The sequence below is a fragment of the Bidens hawaiensis genome, unplaced genomic scaffold (assembly GCF_021521415.1).
Source record: "Bidens hawaiensis isolate Kalapana, Puna unplaced genomic scaffold, B.hawaiensis_p1.1 tig00009361_1, whole genome shotgun sequence".
NCBI lineage: Eukaryota > Viridiplantae > Streptophyta > Magnoliopsida > Asterales > Asteraceae > Bidens > Bidens hawaiensis.
Genome location: NW_027491690.1, coordinates 513689 through 530556, shown reverse-complemented (window position 1 = coordinate 530556; position 16868 = coordinate 513689). Strand labels below are relative to the sequence as shown.

Sequence of the window (16868 nt, the reverse complement as noted above, 5' to 3'; positions counted from 1 at the left end):
TGAGTTGCAATAAACCGTGCGTCTATGGCCATGCCAGCATCGGACGCTGCCTTCTGGATGGACCTAGGCGATAGGTCTGTTCGTGCGGTAGGAGGTATCATAGACGGAAAGTTAAGCTTATGCAAACATGTGTTCCCCCTCAAACAATAAGAGGCTACATCATGAGCCACAGCCGCACCCTCGGGTGTAGAGTATGTGCCTAGCCAGAGCCGCTCTTTACTTCCTGGAACTCGAATCTCAGACACCCATTTGCCCCATCGTCGGCACCGTATGCCTTTGTATGTCTTTGATCCGTTGCTGCTTCTAACTTCATCTGAGCTGGTACTCATGTTTATGTTCAATTCAAAAGTGGATGATGCATGAAGTAGGTGTTTGCATGGTTTATATATATAGGTTGAATAATGAAAATGTCAAAAGGCTGACCATTATCCTTTGAAATCAAATATATATTGGTCAAGCTCAACGAATTGAACAAAAAAGTAATAAAATATCGTTTTGTGTGTGACGGTGGATCTGGTATTAAATATAACGTGCAGTACCATTTATGAAAGTCCACCGACAATTGCAAGTTGTAATGTTTTACTATATTATTTTATTCCACAAATACAATGGCCACTTGGATACCACAAACACATGTGTCTTGACTTGGTCTCGTTTGAAAAAATATGTCGAAAGGTAAGGTCCAATAATCAATATCATTAAATTCAACTAATACCCTATTGTTTAAATTAGTGGTGCCTGTGTTATGTGTATGTTTCCATCAATAACATTAAATTCAACATTTTTATGTGTCATTTTTCCTTTTGTCTAGTTAAACGGTGTGTCATTTTTCCTTATATTCTTTGATTAAAAATGTATTATTGTAGCACAATTAGTAATGCCTAATTAGTTGTATATCAATAGATAGAGAATATACGAGAGATTTTTCACATCCTAAAATTCGGGTATGTGACTTTGTTGAAATTACACAAATAACATCATTCAATCACCATAACATATCTAAAACCGAACAGGCGAACAAACCTTTTTTAGAAAACCAACACCATAAGTTATTATAATAATCTAAACGTCTATAACCCGTGAGTTCATGATAACATTGTCTTATGTAAAATTCCGGGCCACCGTCATTAACGCTCCATGTGTCTAGGTCACACATTACCATTAGAGCATTTCCATCTCATTCACATCTCTATAATTTAACTAAAAAACACGTGTTTCTCAAATTTTGATGTTCTTATAAAAACCTCTCACAACCCATTAACCATCTCTATCTTTATACTCTTTTTATATTAATTCTTACTCTTTCTTTCATTTACAATCTTAACCACCATCTATTTTGTCTTATTACCATCTTATAAAATTTATCTATTAATAAACTTTTATAATAAGTTTGAATATCTAATTATTTTTGGGTTTTGGGCTAATCAGAATGGTTTTATCAAGTCGGCTTTTGGTTGGTCAGGTACTTACATGTCTTTGTAATAACGGTAGATACATGACACTTTGACTTTTGGTAATTACATGTGTTTGTTGTAACAATATTGATTTTATGAGTGCATTGCTAACTAGGGTACGCATTTTTAGCATGAACTAAATCAATAATCAATTTTTGTGTTTATTCTGAACCTTTTTCTTAAATGAGCCATTGTCTAATACTAATCAATCATTTATTCGTTATGCTACGACAAGAAAAAGGTACTTAATATGATCCTCGTCTATTATTTTTTTTACTTAGTTGTACGCTTCATTAAAAAATGTCAATATGAAGATATATCTATGGTTTATTTAGGCAATATAAATCATGAATAGTTAGTTAATGTTCAAATACATGAAATCTGAAATGTTCTCCACCAAAGACTTTGCTTACTTTAGTCTGACTAGTTTAGGATAATTTGTAAAACGTATTTTAAACAAGTGTTGAACAACCCACTAACAATAAGAAGTGTTAACTATAATTATGAAATCCAAAAAGACCAAATGTGTAACAAAGTTTTTATGTCGGCCAACTTTTGCATCACACACAGAATTCATGTGTTTTAGTTGACTGGTATATAACTTTTATTAAGAAAATGCTACACATTATGTTCACATTAGAAGCAACTTTTTGCATTAATGATTTGATAGGCACCAGAAAAGGGTAATGACGAACTCAGTACTGCAGTTTTTCAAAATCAGTTGAATTTGAAACCGACTTAAATGAACCGGTTCAGTTATGGTTTGAAAAATCGGGTTTCATGGTTTGATAATGGTAGAGCAACCGATTAGAATGTTTAAAAAGTAATTAAAATAATTAATTTCTTATGTTTAGCGTCGCGGGTTCGAATCTAGCTCATGTGTTATATTCTTAGGTTTAAGCCTGGATAAGCCACACTAGATGAATTAAACCTCACGACTTCAAACTCCGTGAGAGTTTTCTAGATATTTTATTTGTGTTCATTGTTAAAGAAAAAAAAACTATAAAATACTTTTAGTTTAGCACTTATTTATTAAGAATTTAACTTTACGTGCAATAATATAAAATAAAAATCAATGAAAAAAATTACAAAATTGATATAAAAAAAACTAAAAAAAGAACAATAAAATGAACTTTATGTTATAAGCTCTGTTTAAATGATGCATATAAAAGATGATGGGAATGTTGTTATTTAGGACGCTCCTAATTTTTACTCAAATTATTCAAAACATCACCTAATTATGTAGTGTTACCTTATTTTTACCAAAAAGTATCTAGTACTATCCAAAAGGAAGACGACACCATTTTGTTGCCCAAGACTACCCAATAGCAATATAGCATCCTTCACCTTCCGCAACGTTCAAATGTTCAGTTTCAGGCCAAATGTAATAGGGCGAGAAAGAGAAGGAACATCGCCCCCTGGGCGATATCCGGGCGAAATGGGGCGTTGGCGAGGAAAGTTTGTCGCCGGGGAGAAGAAAATAATATTATTATTATATTACATGTTGTGTGTGTATATATGTATATGTATATATGTTGTGTGTGTGATATATATATATATATATATATATATATATATATATATATATATGGTGGCGTGGCAAATTTGTAGCTCTCTCCATCATTACACCCCAAAAACAAAAACTAACCCTTTGCTGACTGGGCGCCACATGACGCAAAACGCCCCATTTCGTAGCCCCTCCACTACACATAGCCTTATCATCGAGTTCACGAACCCGAATCCCAATCCAATTGACGAATACACGTCGCTTTTGGCTGTGTTCCCAAATGAGCTTGAGCTACTACCCGAGGACGATCACTCCACAATTATATACTCATTATTCTTTTTAAAGATTATCATAAAATAAAAAAAGTTTTTACTTAATTTGATAATAGTTAGCTTTATAATTTAAAAACACTAAGCTTTTAGAAAAAAAGTGTATGTAAAATCTTGATTATAATACATTAATACACATATAGTTCATTCTTCATTCTTTGGCAGCACAACCACATCGTTATCTCCCCCATCATCAATTTAGCCTCTGTTATACAAAATGAAAAATGGCTTATTAATTTGCAATATAAAAAAACTATAATATAAAAATGGGTATTTTAAAATTAGAGTAAGGCAAATTTTAGAGTGGCATCTAATTCTTAATGAAATCGTGGATACTTTCAAATGTTATAATGGTAAATTATCTTTATTGAAGTTGGATTTGGTAAAGGCTTATGGTTAACTTAATCTAGATTATCTCTATTATATCACGTCGTTTCTTCGGTTTGAAAATAAATGGTTGATGTGGATTTACGCATGCTTATCTTCTGATAGGACGTCTAGTTTGATAAACGGAGGTCCCTTGGACGAATTTTAAGTTGAAAGGGGTATTTGTCTAGGAGATCTTCTTTCGTCTTTTTTGTTTATTAGAGCAATGATGGGGATTCATGTGGTGATAGAAGATACTGTTCGAGCAGGTTTTTTATACGAGCCACAATCTGAGGAGGTAATTTATCTATATCAGGCCTCTTTAATGCCGATGATAATGTTTTTATTTAACTTCGAGTCTGAAATTAAATTTACATAAATCTAGCATTTTTGGAGTGGGGGTGGATCAAAGAGAGGTAGTTTCGTTTGCAAAATGTGTTAACTGTAAACTAGACAAACTTCTTTTTATGTACTTGATTGCGAATATGAGAAATATCATGATTTGGGCTCCTTGAAAAAGTAAGGAAGTAGTTGTCTAACTATAAAGCTCACCTGTTGTCTATTTGCGGAGAGATCGACACTTATTTATTCCGTGCTTGGTTCGATGGGGATATACATTGTTTGTCATTCTTCTCTATACCTGTGAGAGTGAGAGGAAAAAAAGTTAGAATATCTTCGGGCAAAGTTTTTTAGGGTGGCGGAGGAGGATGATAACCGAAAAATGTTATGGGTGAGGTGAGAGACCATTCTAGCTAACAAAGTAAGAGTATGTTTGGTTGGAGGTAACGGAATGAAGGGGGGAATGGAATGAACAATGGAATGAAATGTATCATTACCATTCATTTATCTTGTTTGGTTAACATATGGGAATGAAATGAATCATTAGTTAATGTTATTTGGTATAAAAAAAATTATATGAATGAAATATAAATAATAAAAACACTTTTTCTCAGAGTAAGTTATTTTACAAAAAAAAAAATGGTGGTGGCGACAATAGTGGTAGTGGCGGTCAGGCGTCAAGGGCGGTGGTTATGGTGGTGGTGGTGGGAGGGGTGGCGGTGGTCAAGCGATGGTAGCATTGGTAGTGATGGCGATGGCAGGTTGGTGGCGACGGTGGTTGAGGTCAGGTGGTGGTGGCGGTGGCGGTGATAGTCAGGCGGCGATGTGGTGGTGGTTGATGTTGTTAGGTGGTGATGTTGTTAAGAAAGTATGGTGAATGAGAATGGAATGAAAAAGGGGGGTGGGAAGGAATGGTTTTGATGGAATGAGATTCTATGTGTAATGGATGATTCGATTCCATTCCATTGAACAACCAAACACCATATTTTTCATTCCCAATCAATGAATCATTCAATTCCTTCTATGATTACTGCATACCAAACGCTATCTAAAGGAGTTTGTGTATAGAGAATTGATGCATAAAAAATGACGCACAAGATGAGGGCACCTCTCACGACGCAAAGGGAAATTTGTCTTACCGCTAACATAACACATGGTCTAAATGTATCACGTCTAATCTATTATAGCATTATCTCTAACAATATATATAATAGTAAGTCCACTTTTTCAAGTTTCAACTTCTTAAGTATATATATATTTATTGAATTAGGTTTGTAACTTTCATGCACAACCCAAAAACTGACGTGAGAAATTGGTAACTCGAACTGGAATCGTTTTAATTTGGTTCGACTACCAGTTACTCGTTTTTGGGTTTCAGGTCATCCCGAAAATCCGAAATACCCATTATGCTTAGGGATGGCAGTGAAACCCGAACCCGATGGGAATACCCGATACCCGACATAATTGGGACGAGTCTTACCCGTCCCATTAGGGTATGGGACGGGTCTGGGTTTTTTTTTTAATCTTTCGCGGGTCTGGGACAGGTCTGGGATTTCTAGTATACCTGATTACCCGACCCGATTACCCGATAATATGGAACCGTTTACCTGATTATATACCCGACATAATTATATATATATATATATATGTATGTATGTATACACACACATAGTAACAATAAAAAAATTGTATTTGCGTCCAATTGTCCTTTGTGTGTCCTCCATGAATATTAAAATTATATATATATATTGTATTACATCCCGCCACTCACTCATCCTCTATAAACTACTTAGATCTTTTTTATATATTTTTTGTATATTTTTTTCTTTTTGTTGAATTAAGTGTATCATGAAACTAGAAAAATAATTTTTTTTGTATTTTCAAAAGCCGATGGGATTTGAGGCGGACATACCCGACGAGTATTTTTAATAAATTAACGGGTATACCCGAAACCCGCGGGTATACCCGATACCCCGATGGGTATTTACCCGATAAATATCAGACGGGCCTGGGACGGGGTTTTATAATCGGGTCCGGGTCTGGAAATACCTAGACCCTTCCCGAACCCGACCCATTGCCATCCCTAATTATGCTTTTTTTTGGTTGAACGAAGACAACGGACGAACGTTTTAGTTTTTTTTTTTTTTTACTTTTTTTTGTTTTATATTTTGAGTTGTATTTTTTGAGGGTTTTTATTAAGATAAAAAACCCATCAAAAAAAATCAAGAAAAATAATAAAAAAATAATAACTCAAAACACAAATAAAAAACGAAAAAAGTAAAAAAAACTAAAATGTTTCATCTGTTGTCCTTGTTCTTAAAAAACAATACCCAAAACCTGAGAAATTAACCGAAACTGAAAATTCGATGAAAACGAAACAAAAAAACCAAAACTAAATTGAATTATCGAAACCGAAAAAGATCAAAACGACACTAAAAAACTTAAACCGAACATAAATGAAACTGAAAAAACCCGAGCAAAACGAAACAAAAAACCGAAAATGAATCCGAAAACGTCCCGTCCAACGTGAAAACTCGAAAGAAACTGAAACCCAACCCGTCTAGTGCGAAAACTCGTGCCGACACGAAACCTCATACGAGCCAAAACCTAAACCGATTTCATTCCAATCCAAAACCCGTTTCATCCCGAACCTGCCACTTTTCCTAAAGACACTAACCCACATCGACCCATATCTTTAAATTTGTCGACCCATTTTGACCCGAAAATAAGAATGTAGAATTTCAAATGACCATTTAGTTAAAACCTATTACACAAACCAACCAATATAATTTTTAAAACAACCCAAGTTGACCCATTTGAAATGGTTTATATCAAGATTGCTACCCCTAGTTTTATTCGATCGTTTTTTTCAATGCTCTCGTTTTTTGTTCGATCTATCCATCTCTATTCTCAATACTCGATTAAATATTTATTTTTCATTTACCTTTTTTAGTTGTCTAGATCAAATACTCAAGACCCGATTAAACCAACCCAATAAACCCGAACCCCAAAACCCCCGAAAAAAACAAAATAGGTCTTGGTTCTAGATTTAAAACTGTGAACGCGAGTAACCCGAAAATACAACCCGAAATTAATAAAAGTGGAACAGAAGAAAAAACCCTAATTCTAATTCTATTTCTATTTCTATTTCTGTGAGACATAACAAACTCTCAATACATCAACGGTGACGCTGAAACAAACAAACTAGGGCTTTTTTTCTCTTCTTCTCAATTCGCCCAAATTGAATCTACCAATCCTGATAATTGAAGTGGCATTTGCTCTTATCTTCCTGATAATTGAAAGCTGCTGGTAGGTATTAATTTATATGGAAGTGGGATGAATAGCGTCTTCAATGAACAGATACTTGCAGACAGGCTATCCAACCTCAACACCACTCAACAGTCTATTGAAAGTATCCTTTTTTCTTTTATATCTTAGCTTTATATGTAATACAGATGAAGCTGCAGCTTCTGGTTGTAAATAAAGCTTATATTTGTTGTGTTTCTTGACTCTGTGTTATAGCACTGTCTCATTGGTGTATATTTCACCGAAGCAAAGCTCAAGTGGTTGTTACCACATGGGAAAAACAGTTCCATTGCGCCGAGGTCGCTCAAAAGGTTCCTCTTTTATACCTTGCAAATGATATTCTTCAAAACAGCAAGCGTAAAGGAAATGAATTTGTCACCGAGTTTTGGAAGGTTCTACCGGGAGCCGTTAAAGATCTTACGGAAAAAGGCAATGATCATGGCAAAAATGTTGTCACCCGACTCGTATGCATCCTTAAACTCGCCGCCTTATATGTCTGTTTATTTGTCTTTGTTTATGTCGGTGTAGAATCAAACCTTAAGCTATAGCTGGTTACTTCAATATAATATAGCCATATAGGCCTGGCAAACTAGGCAAGTTCAGGTTACGAGCCAAGTAGTTAATGCGGAAAAATATCGGATATCGGTTGAGGATCGATATTTGAGATATCGGTAATCACGGTGAGATATCGGTGGGTTATTGGTAACTTTAATATCATGCATAATTTATATATATAGCACTTTAACGCTAACAATTCAGTATACTCTCCTACCATTAACAAATTATCCTTTTGCTACTTGCAAAACACTAACAACTATAGCAAGTAGGAACTGATTAAGACTCAAAACACCAATATTAAACACTAGAAGTTGAAAATTAAGACTTAAAACACTGATATTGGGAATATCGGTCAATATCGCCGATATTATTGGTACCGATATTATGACCGATATTTCACATGAGGACCGATAACCGAGATACCACCGAGATTGAATGCATAGGTTACGGGTCAGAATGGATTCTAAGCAAAATTAGTTCGGGTCAAAACACGTTCTGAGCAAAATGAGTTCAGGTCCAATCAGGTTCTAAGCAGAATGAGTTCAGGTCCAATCAGGTTCTAAGCAGAATGGATTCTGACTAAAATGGAATTGGATTAAACTTAGTCATATTACAAAAAATGATATCCACTTCACCCCACACGCGACACACACCCTTCCGTGAGTTAAGATGAGTTGTTTTACTTCTACAAAAAAAGTTCCTGGCTGCACCCACCCCACCCTACCTCAGGTTAACGTGATTCGTTTTAGAAAACAAGTATCAATCCCGCCTCACCCCACCCCACCCCACTTCAGGGTAAGATGAAATGATTTTGAAAAACAGGTGCTCTACCCAGTCACCCAACCCCCTACGTCGGCGATGGTGGTGGTTGAATGTCAATGGTGGTGGGGGTGGAGTGCTGGTGTTAGTGAAGACAAAAATGATAATGGGTAGTACTAACGCATTTGGATCTTTTTTTAAATTTATAACAGTTACCCGGTTTGATCTATTGATTAATTAAAGATAACCCAATTTTGACCAGTTGACTAGTTTAAGGTGACCATAATGAACCCATATACAATTATGTTTTGCTCATATTAACCCATTAGTTGAACAATGGGTCATGATTGCCACTAGAGGTGGCAATGGGAGTGGGTTGGGTTGGATTTGGGTGATGGGTCAGGATGGGTATGGGTTAGGATGGATATGGGGTCAGGATGGATATTTAAAATAGAGGGTTAGGATGGATATGGGTCAAGATGGGTAAAACTAACCCATCTTGACCCAAATGAAGGTTGACATACAAAGGATTTTAAAAACCCCTCAAAAAAATATTCAAAAAAACTATTAAAAAAATAATAACTCAAAATATAAATAAAAAACGCAAAATGTAAAATAACTAAAATGTTTCCCCCATCATCCTCGTTCATTAAAAACAAATAAAAAAAAACAAAAAAACAAAAAACTGTTTCGTACCTGTTCAGGTTCAAGTTTTTCGGGGGTTTTTTCGGTTTGGTTTTGTTTTTTTCATTTCGGTCGGTTTCGGTATCTATTCGGTTTCAATGATTTCGGTTTCGATTTCTCGGTTTTTCGGTTTCAGTGTTGTTTTCTTTTAGTCAGTTTTTTCGGTTTCATTTCGTTTTTCTTGTTTCGTTTCGATTCATTTGTTTTATTTTGGTCGGCTAAGTTTCAGTTTTTTGTTTCGTTTTGGTAAGCTTTTTGATTGCATTTTGCTTTTTTTGTTTCGTTTTGGTCAGTTTTTCTATTTCGGTTCAGTTTCGTTTCAGTTTTTTTGTTTCGTTTGGTCGGTTCGGTGTTTTTGATTCGTTTTGGTCCGGTTTTTAAACTGCATTTAGTTTTTTTAAGTTTACTTTTGGTCAGTTTTTCAGTTTCAATTCGGTTTTTGTGTTTCGTTTCGGTCATTTTTCTATTTCGGTTCAGTTTCGTTTTTGTTTTTTTGTTTCGCTTTGGTTGGTTCATTGTTTTTGTTTTGTTTTGGTCAGCTTTTCAGTTACATTTCGCTTTTTTTGTTTCGTTTTGGTCGTTTTTCTATTTCGGTTAAGTTTCGTTTTGTTTTTTTTTTGTTTTGTTTCGGTCGATTCGGTGTTTTTGTTTTGTATTGATTTAAGCTTTTCAGTTGCATTTCGCTTTTTTTTGTTTCGTTTTGGTCAGCTTTTCGGTTTCATATCGGTTTTTTTGTTTCGTTTTGGTCGTTTCTCTATTTCAATTCAGTTTCATTTCGGTTTTTTTGTTTCGTTTTGGTCGGTTCGATGTTTTTGTTTTGTTTTGGTCCGCTTTTCAGTTGCATTTCACTTTTTTTTTGTTTCGTTTTGGTCAACTTTTCGGTTTCATATCGGTTTTTTTGTTTCGTTTTGGTCGTTTTTCTATTTCGATTCAGTTTTGTTTCGGTTTGGTCGATTCGGTGTTTTTGTTTAGTTTTGGTTAGCTTTTCGGTTGCATTTCGCTTTTTTTTTGTTTCGTTTTGGTCAGTTTTTCGGTTTCAATCCCGTCTTTTTGTTTCGTTTTGGTCGTTTTTCTATTTTGGTTCAGTTTCGTTTTTGTTTCGTTTTAGTCGGTTCGGGGTTTTTGTTTCTTTTTTTATCGTTTTTTGGGTCTCGGATGAGTTTTGTTTCGCACGTGATAGTTTGGGTATTTTGAAATAGATAAATTTTGGATAACTTGGATATTTTGTTTTGATCCATTTTAACCTATAAATGAAACTCACTTGTATATTTCCAACCCATCCTGACCCACTTGAAGAATTTTTATGATCCATCCTAACCCATTTTACTTTTAAAGTTTATTCATCTTGACCCAAAACAATACATTTGGGTTGGGTTTGCCACCCTTAATTGCCACCTACAATTGGTCTGTTTTTAACTGAATTGATCATTGATGTGAATTGCAGGTTAATATTTGGGAAGAAAGAAGAGTGTTTGGATCCAAAGCAAAGAACATTAAAGCTGTGTTGCTTGGAGAAGAATCACCTCAACCGCTTGAGTTCTCAAAAAAACGTCCTCATTCTGTGAAAATTGTTAAGAGAGATTCACGTTCCATAAGAACGGTCAGTAATAGTCAGATTTTTATTGAAATAGTATAATAGTCGACTTACAAACTGCTTATAAAAATAATTTTCTTGGGAGTGTAAACGAGTCAAACCGGCTTGTGAGCTACTTGAGATTGGCTTGCTAAAAGGTCGAATTGAGCCGGCTTCTGAGCTACTTAGAATTGGGTCGTTAAGTTTGAATCGAGCCGGCTCGTGAGTCGTGATCTACTGAAGATAGGCTTGGTAAAACCCTGAATTGAGTAGAGCGTAAACCAACACGAGCCTGAGCTCAAGCCTTGAAATAAGCTTGGTTAATAGACGAGTCTGAGCCCAAGCTAGCTCATGAGTCTATTATTATAAGTTATTTCATGTCATCATCATCATCATCATCATCGTACTCAGTATATCCCACCAATAGCAATGCTATGGTAGGGTCTGAGGAGGGTAAGATGTAGACAACCTTACCTCTACCCCATAGGGATAGAGAGGCTGCTTCCGATGAGACCCCCGGCTCGATAGTAGTTTTGCATCAAGCCTTGGACATAAGGCACATAGCACTCAATCATCGGGACACCGGCTGATTGATGCATGTGCCCTTGTCTTTCGGCTATCAACGCCACCACATGATGCCTGATTAACCTTCCCCCACTTTTAACGTTATTTTCACGAGATTAGTAAAATAACGTCAAAATTAGTGCAATTTTACTTTTGCCCACCCGAGAGTTCACACATATATACATTATATGCGTGCACCGCCAGAGGGCATATTATAAGTTATTTCATGTATTAAATATAATTCTAATAATGATAAAAATACTTAATAATATATGTTATGTTATATTGTTATATATAAAAACTGTAATTAATAAAATATATTAAATTAATCAAATAGTATATAAATTAATTAATAAATAGTAAACAAGCTGAGCTTTGAGCATTAAAAAACTAATCACGAGCCAATCTCGAGCTTTTGAAAAAGAGCTCGAAACAAGCTGACCTCGAGCCGAGTCAAACTTGGGCTCGGCCATTTAGCCAACCTTATTGGACCTCTATCCAAAGTTTACCTAATTTTGCTGGTTCCCTGCACATTTTGCTATCTATTATATATTTACGATTGTGGTCATGTGACTTCTTTTTATTACTTTTCTTTTTTACTCAGAAACTTAGTATCGGAAGTACAGCCGAGAGAATTGTGTCAGCTTTTCACTTAGTCGTGAGTGAACACCACGGTGAAGATGAAGAGATGGATAAATGCAAATCTGCGGTTCAGCGCGTTAAAAAAATGGAGAAAGATATTGATTTGGCATTAAAAAATGGTAGGTTTATTTCCATACGTACATAGTTTAAAGTATTATTATACGGTCCAAGATATGTGTTGACCAAAACTTGATGAATGCAGGTAAAGATCCCAAAAGGAAGAGTTTGTCTAAAGAACTCGAGGAAGAAGAAAATCTGTTGAAGCAGTGTATAGAGAAACTTAAAGTTGTTGAAGCGAATAGATTGGCCCTTGTGTCTCAGCTGTGTGACGCGTTGAATGACCAGGTATTATTATTACATTTGTTTTTGTTGTTATTAGTATTTATTATTGTATTATACTTTACAAATTAAATGTTATGAGAAGTGATATTTTGTTTTTTGCTTAATTGTATTTTCAGGAATCCGAGTTAGAGAATGTTCGCACCCAAATGCAGGTATGCTTGTATACTCGTTTACTTTTGTTTTAAACGTGCTCTGAGGCGTTTTGATCCCACAATGCAATGTGCGAGGCGCGCGTCATGTATGCGAGGCGTTACTTGATAAAAAGTACTGATTGTTTTTATATATTATATTTTAAATTGTTAAGTTCTAAACATTAAAAAAATTAAATAAATATAGTCATAATCTTAATAATACTAGTAAGAGTAAATTACACGGATGGTGCCTCTGGTTTGGTCCAAATTTTTGATATTGTTCTCAAAGTTTAAAAGTTATGGATTTAGTCCCCAAACACCTATATTGCTTTTATAAATCGTTCCTTGGTTAGGTAAAATTATACCATCCGTTGAACAAATCTAACCACTGATTCGGCAAGTGTTTTCGAGTATTTGAAAAATCAGACCATCGATTGAACAATTTTAACCGCAGATGAAGAGAATATCTTTTATATTATTGATTAAACGTTAACAAATAAAATATTATTCACAAAGAATTATTTAATACTTTGTAATTGCGAGGCGTATGTGACGTGCGCCCACGGATTTTGGGATCAAAACGCATCAGAGTGGCAAACACTTTATAAAACCAAGATAGCAATAATAGCAATAATAACAATACTAATAATGATTTGTAAACGTTTTCAGGTGGCGCAAGCGCAGAGAGAGGAAGCCAAAAACACGCGCAAACGTCTCGACGACGAAAACTACATAACAGACACAAAAGCAACATCTGTTGATGCTCCTAAAAAGTTAGCTTCTAACATAGCAGCACAAGTTGCAGATAGACTAACAGCTTCAACCTCTTCTCAATACATCATGTCATCTGTTCTCTCGTCACTTGCAGCCGAACAAGGCCTGACGAAAACCACCCCTCTTTCCGTCTCTTACCAACCGATTTTACCAAACTCCCAACAACCTCAATTTATGCAACCGCCTTCACACCAATATTTGCAACCACCTGCCACCACATTTCCGTATGGCGGTGTCAGTACACCGCCAATGCCAATGCCTATGCCTCCGCCACCGTCTTATATGATGGTTCCTGTGACTCATCAAGGGTCGTCTATGGCCCCTGCCCCCACCCCACCACCTTTACAGCCGCCTGGGATGATGTTTTATGCCCACCCTCATCAGTCGCAGTGAGGGGCGCGATTTTGATATTTATTTGTGGTTAATTTATAAAAAAAGGAAAAATTGTCATAACGTGTTGTTTTATTGTTTTGTTTTCAAGGATAGTTATAGTGTACATTAGTGGGCTTAAAGGGGGTGTGAGTGACAAGTTTGTATTCAGATATTTGCATGCTTTATTGTGAATGTCAAATCTGCATACCTGCCTTGCACGAGAGCATGTTAGAAGGATTAGTTACAACTTTCTTATCTATGTTGGTTTTCACATTCATAAGATGAAAACGAACTTAAACCTTGAAACTACAGGTGTGCATGAGCCAGCCCGAGCTCGACTAGGCTCGAGCCAAGCTTGTTGAACTTATAAAGAGCTTGAGCCCGAGCCCGAGCCCAAGCCCAAGCCCAGCTGGTTTTGAGCATTATTTCTATAGCTCATGCTCAACTCACGAGTACTTTTTTAAGTTCAAGCTAGTCACAAAGCTCGTTTATTAGTTATTTATTAGTTTCTAGCATCTAAAATTATTCTTATACAATAATTCAGTTATAGTTTTATATTAACATAATATATATTATTAAGTTGTTTTATCATAAATTGTATATAATTATAAATTTTAAATGAACGTATGAAATATACTAAATCAAAGTACATAAACAATAAGTTCGTTTAGGCTTGCAAGCTGCCAAGCTGGCCCAAGCTTGATAAATGAAGTTTGGGCTCGTGATAATTTATTAAACAATATCATATTTAGGCTCGAGCTTGTTTAAGCTTGGTTTAATTTGAGCTTTTTGTGTGCCGACTTAGATTAGCTCATAAGTAGCTTCGTTTGTTTACAATCATGCTTGAAGCCTAAAACATTTAAGGCGGGTACACGATTGGTATTCAATTATGGGATCAATTTTAAAATAATAAATTGGGATGAGATGAACATGGTATTAGATAATACTTGATTCGATTACAAGTTTTTTTTAATTTTATTCTATATTTCTAATTTTTTAGATGGTGAGACTAAACAAAAGTTAAAAAAGTAAGGAATGTATTTGAAAATCCCAAGTAACAAACTAACGAGATATCGTTATTATGTGGCAGACAACTGGCATGTATAAAACATGATGCTATCACAATACTTGTCCCTTTGATAGCTAAAAACTTAACTACGATGCATTTTCTCTAGTATTTCGTGTAAAGCATGAACCCACCACCGATCACCAACAAATGAAGTGGACGGGATAAAACGAGCTTGTAATAGAACTGACCACTTTAATCTAGGTTAGGTAAACATGAGTTCAACGAATTAGAGTATTTTATTACTTTTAAAAACCCTAACTTTAGTTGGAGTTGAAGGAATGACATGACATTTAACAATATTTATGCAACATTGGAAGAAACTAAAGTGGTTATCGGTATAAATCGAAAATATTGAATACTAATTTTGACAAAAGTGAGTAATGAATACCGTATCATATTTATTGGTTTAGTATAGATAGGGGTACGATATCGGTACCACACACAAATGGTTCATGTGATTTCATCTTGTTCACACTTACATTATAGGGTTTAAATTTATAAAGTTGTAATAAAGTTGCAATAGTTAGTAGTTATATAGTTTTTATTTTGTAACAAAGTCTTGTTTCTAAAACCAAATTCGGGGCGAATAAATCTTTACAACTATTCTCAATCATATACTAGAGGTATTTGGAAATTTAAGTTACCCAAAGCCAAAATCAAATCGTGGCCTTACACACACTGTTACCGATCTTTGTTGGATCTCCTCCTTGCTACATGAGCTATATTCCACTTGATGTGATAACATTGAAGTACCATATTTAGTAGCTAACCCGGTGTTGCATCAAAGTTCCAAACCTTTGGAGTTTGATATGTTCGCATCGGCTCTTCAAATTGCTATTCTACTGACGAAAGGACCAAATGTATATGTTGAAATCTTCGGTTTGATCGGGTCAAAAGGTCACCTAGTGACATCAGTGCTTGTAGAAAAGAAAAGTCTTCCCGTAAGGTGGTTGAGTGTTTAGGTTTCATGGTAAACAAATATATAGATTTAGGAGTGGGAATAAAGGGAAACATGCTAGCCATCTACCTACACGAATAAAAGAAAATAATCTAGACACATGACATTCTGAGGTTAATTCTCACTAATCAAATTCCCGTCAAAATCACTTCTCTTTATTGATGGAAAAGAAAAAAAAATTTGGTTCTAAATATAGTATTGATTATAAATTCAACATACTGTATTAATTGATCAATCTCTATTGATTGAGTTATTAATTCATAAATTATATTCTAAACATACTTTATATAAAAAAAATAATAATATAATAATTACGTGTCATAAATATATTTTCTTTAAAATTGAAATGTATATATAAAAGAGTTTATGTTTAAATAATACATTAAAATTCAATTTTTTAAGACATCTTTATATTGAAGAAAACTATAATATTTTTAATTTTTTTTTATAAATAGTCAGTCTTAAAAATCATAGACAAATTTTCCATTTTTTATAATTATTATAAGAATATTGTGACAGTTGAACAACAATGTGTTTATAAGGACAACATGAAAGTTGTTCAAAAAGAAAAATTTGTTGTCTTTTTTGTCTATGGCCGGGTATAGAATGTATAACATTTTTGTGAAAGACTTTAGCTACATATTTCACATCGAAATGACTCATTGTTTTAAATTATGCTTTAAGTGACATTGCTTCATTATTGTATTCGATGGTAGAACAACTCATTCTCGATTTAAAATTCAAATATATTTGATGATATAAAGGGTGCTGCTAAACATACCCCCCTTACTTCATTTTTACTAAATATACCCCCTGAACTTATTACATAAATTATAATTAGCTCTTGACATTATTTATATACATATTAGTCCCTTCAACATTACTTTCATTTGATAACCTCCACTACATATATCAATTAAAAACTATCAAGTATTATCATTAATTTATTTTTTTAATATTAATATTTTTAATATTACTATTATAAATATTTATAATATCTTTTTTTAATTTTAATAGTATATATATTTATAATATCCTTATTTTACCACTTTATCTTTTACAAAATAAACCAAAAACCCAAAACCCAAAACCCGAAACCCTAAACCCAAAACCCAAAACCCGAAACCCTAAACCCGAAACC

At 34.5% G+C, this 16868-nt stretch overlaps 1 protein-coding gene across 1 annotated transcript; it reads left to right on the top strand.

The window, feature by feature from the left end:
* The first annotated feature begins 7247 nt into the window (after positions 1-7247).
* On the top strand, positions 7248-13978 carry LOC143532129 (uncharacterized). Its single transcript, XM_077027261.1, has 7 exons — positions 7248-7407; positions 7518-7765; positions 10747-10902; positions 12044-12200; positions 12284-12426; positions 12540-12575; positions 13224-13978. Exons 1-7 carry the CDS (start codon positions 7332-7334, stop codon positions 13719-13721), a joined length of 1314 nt encoding a protein of 437 aa, XP_076883376.1. The 5' UTR covers positions 7248-7331; the 3' UTR covers positions 13722-13978.
* Positions 13979-16868: the final 2890 nt, after the last annotated feature.

Excerpts from the sequence above, each read along its gene's own strand:
- LOC143532129 (XM_077027261.1), top strand. The coding sequence starts at position 7,332 with ATGAATAGCGTCTTCAATGAACAGATACTTGCAGACAGGCTATCCAAC. Across the intron at positions 10,903-12,043 it reads ATTCACGTTCCATAAGAACG|AAACTTAGTATCGGAAGTAC; the intron begins GTCAGTAATAGT and ends TTTTTTACTCAG. Across the intron at positions 12,201-12,283 it reads TGATTTGGCATTAAAAAATG|GTAAAGATCCCAAAAGGAAG; the intron begins GTAGGTTTATTT and ends TGATGAATGCAG.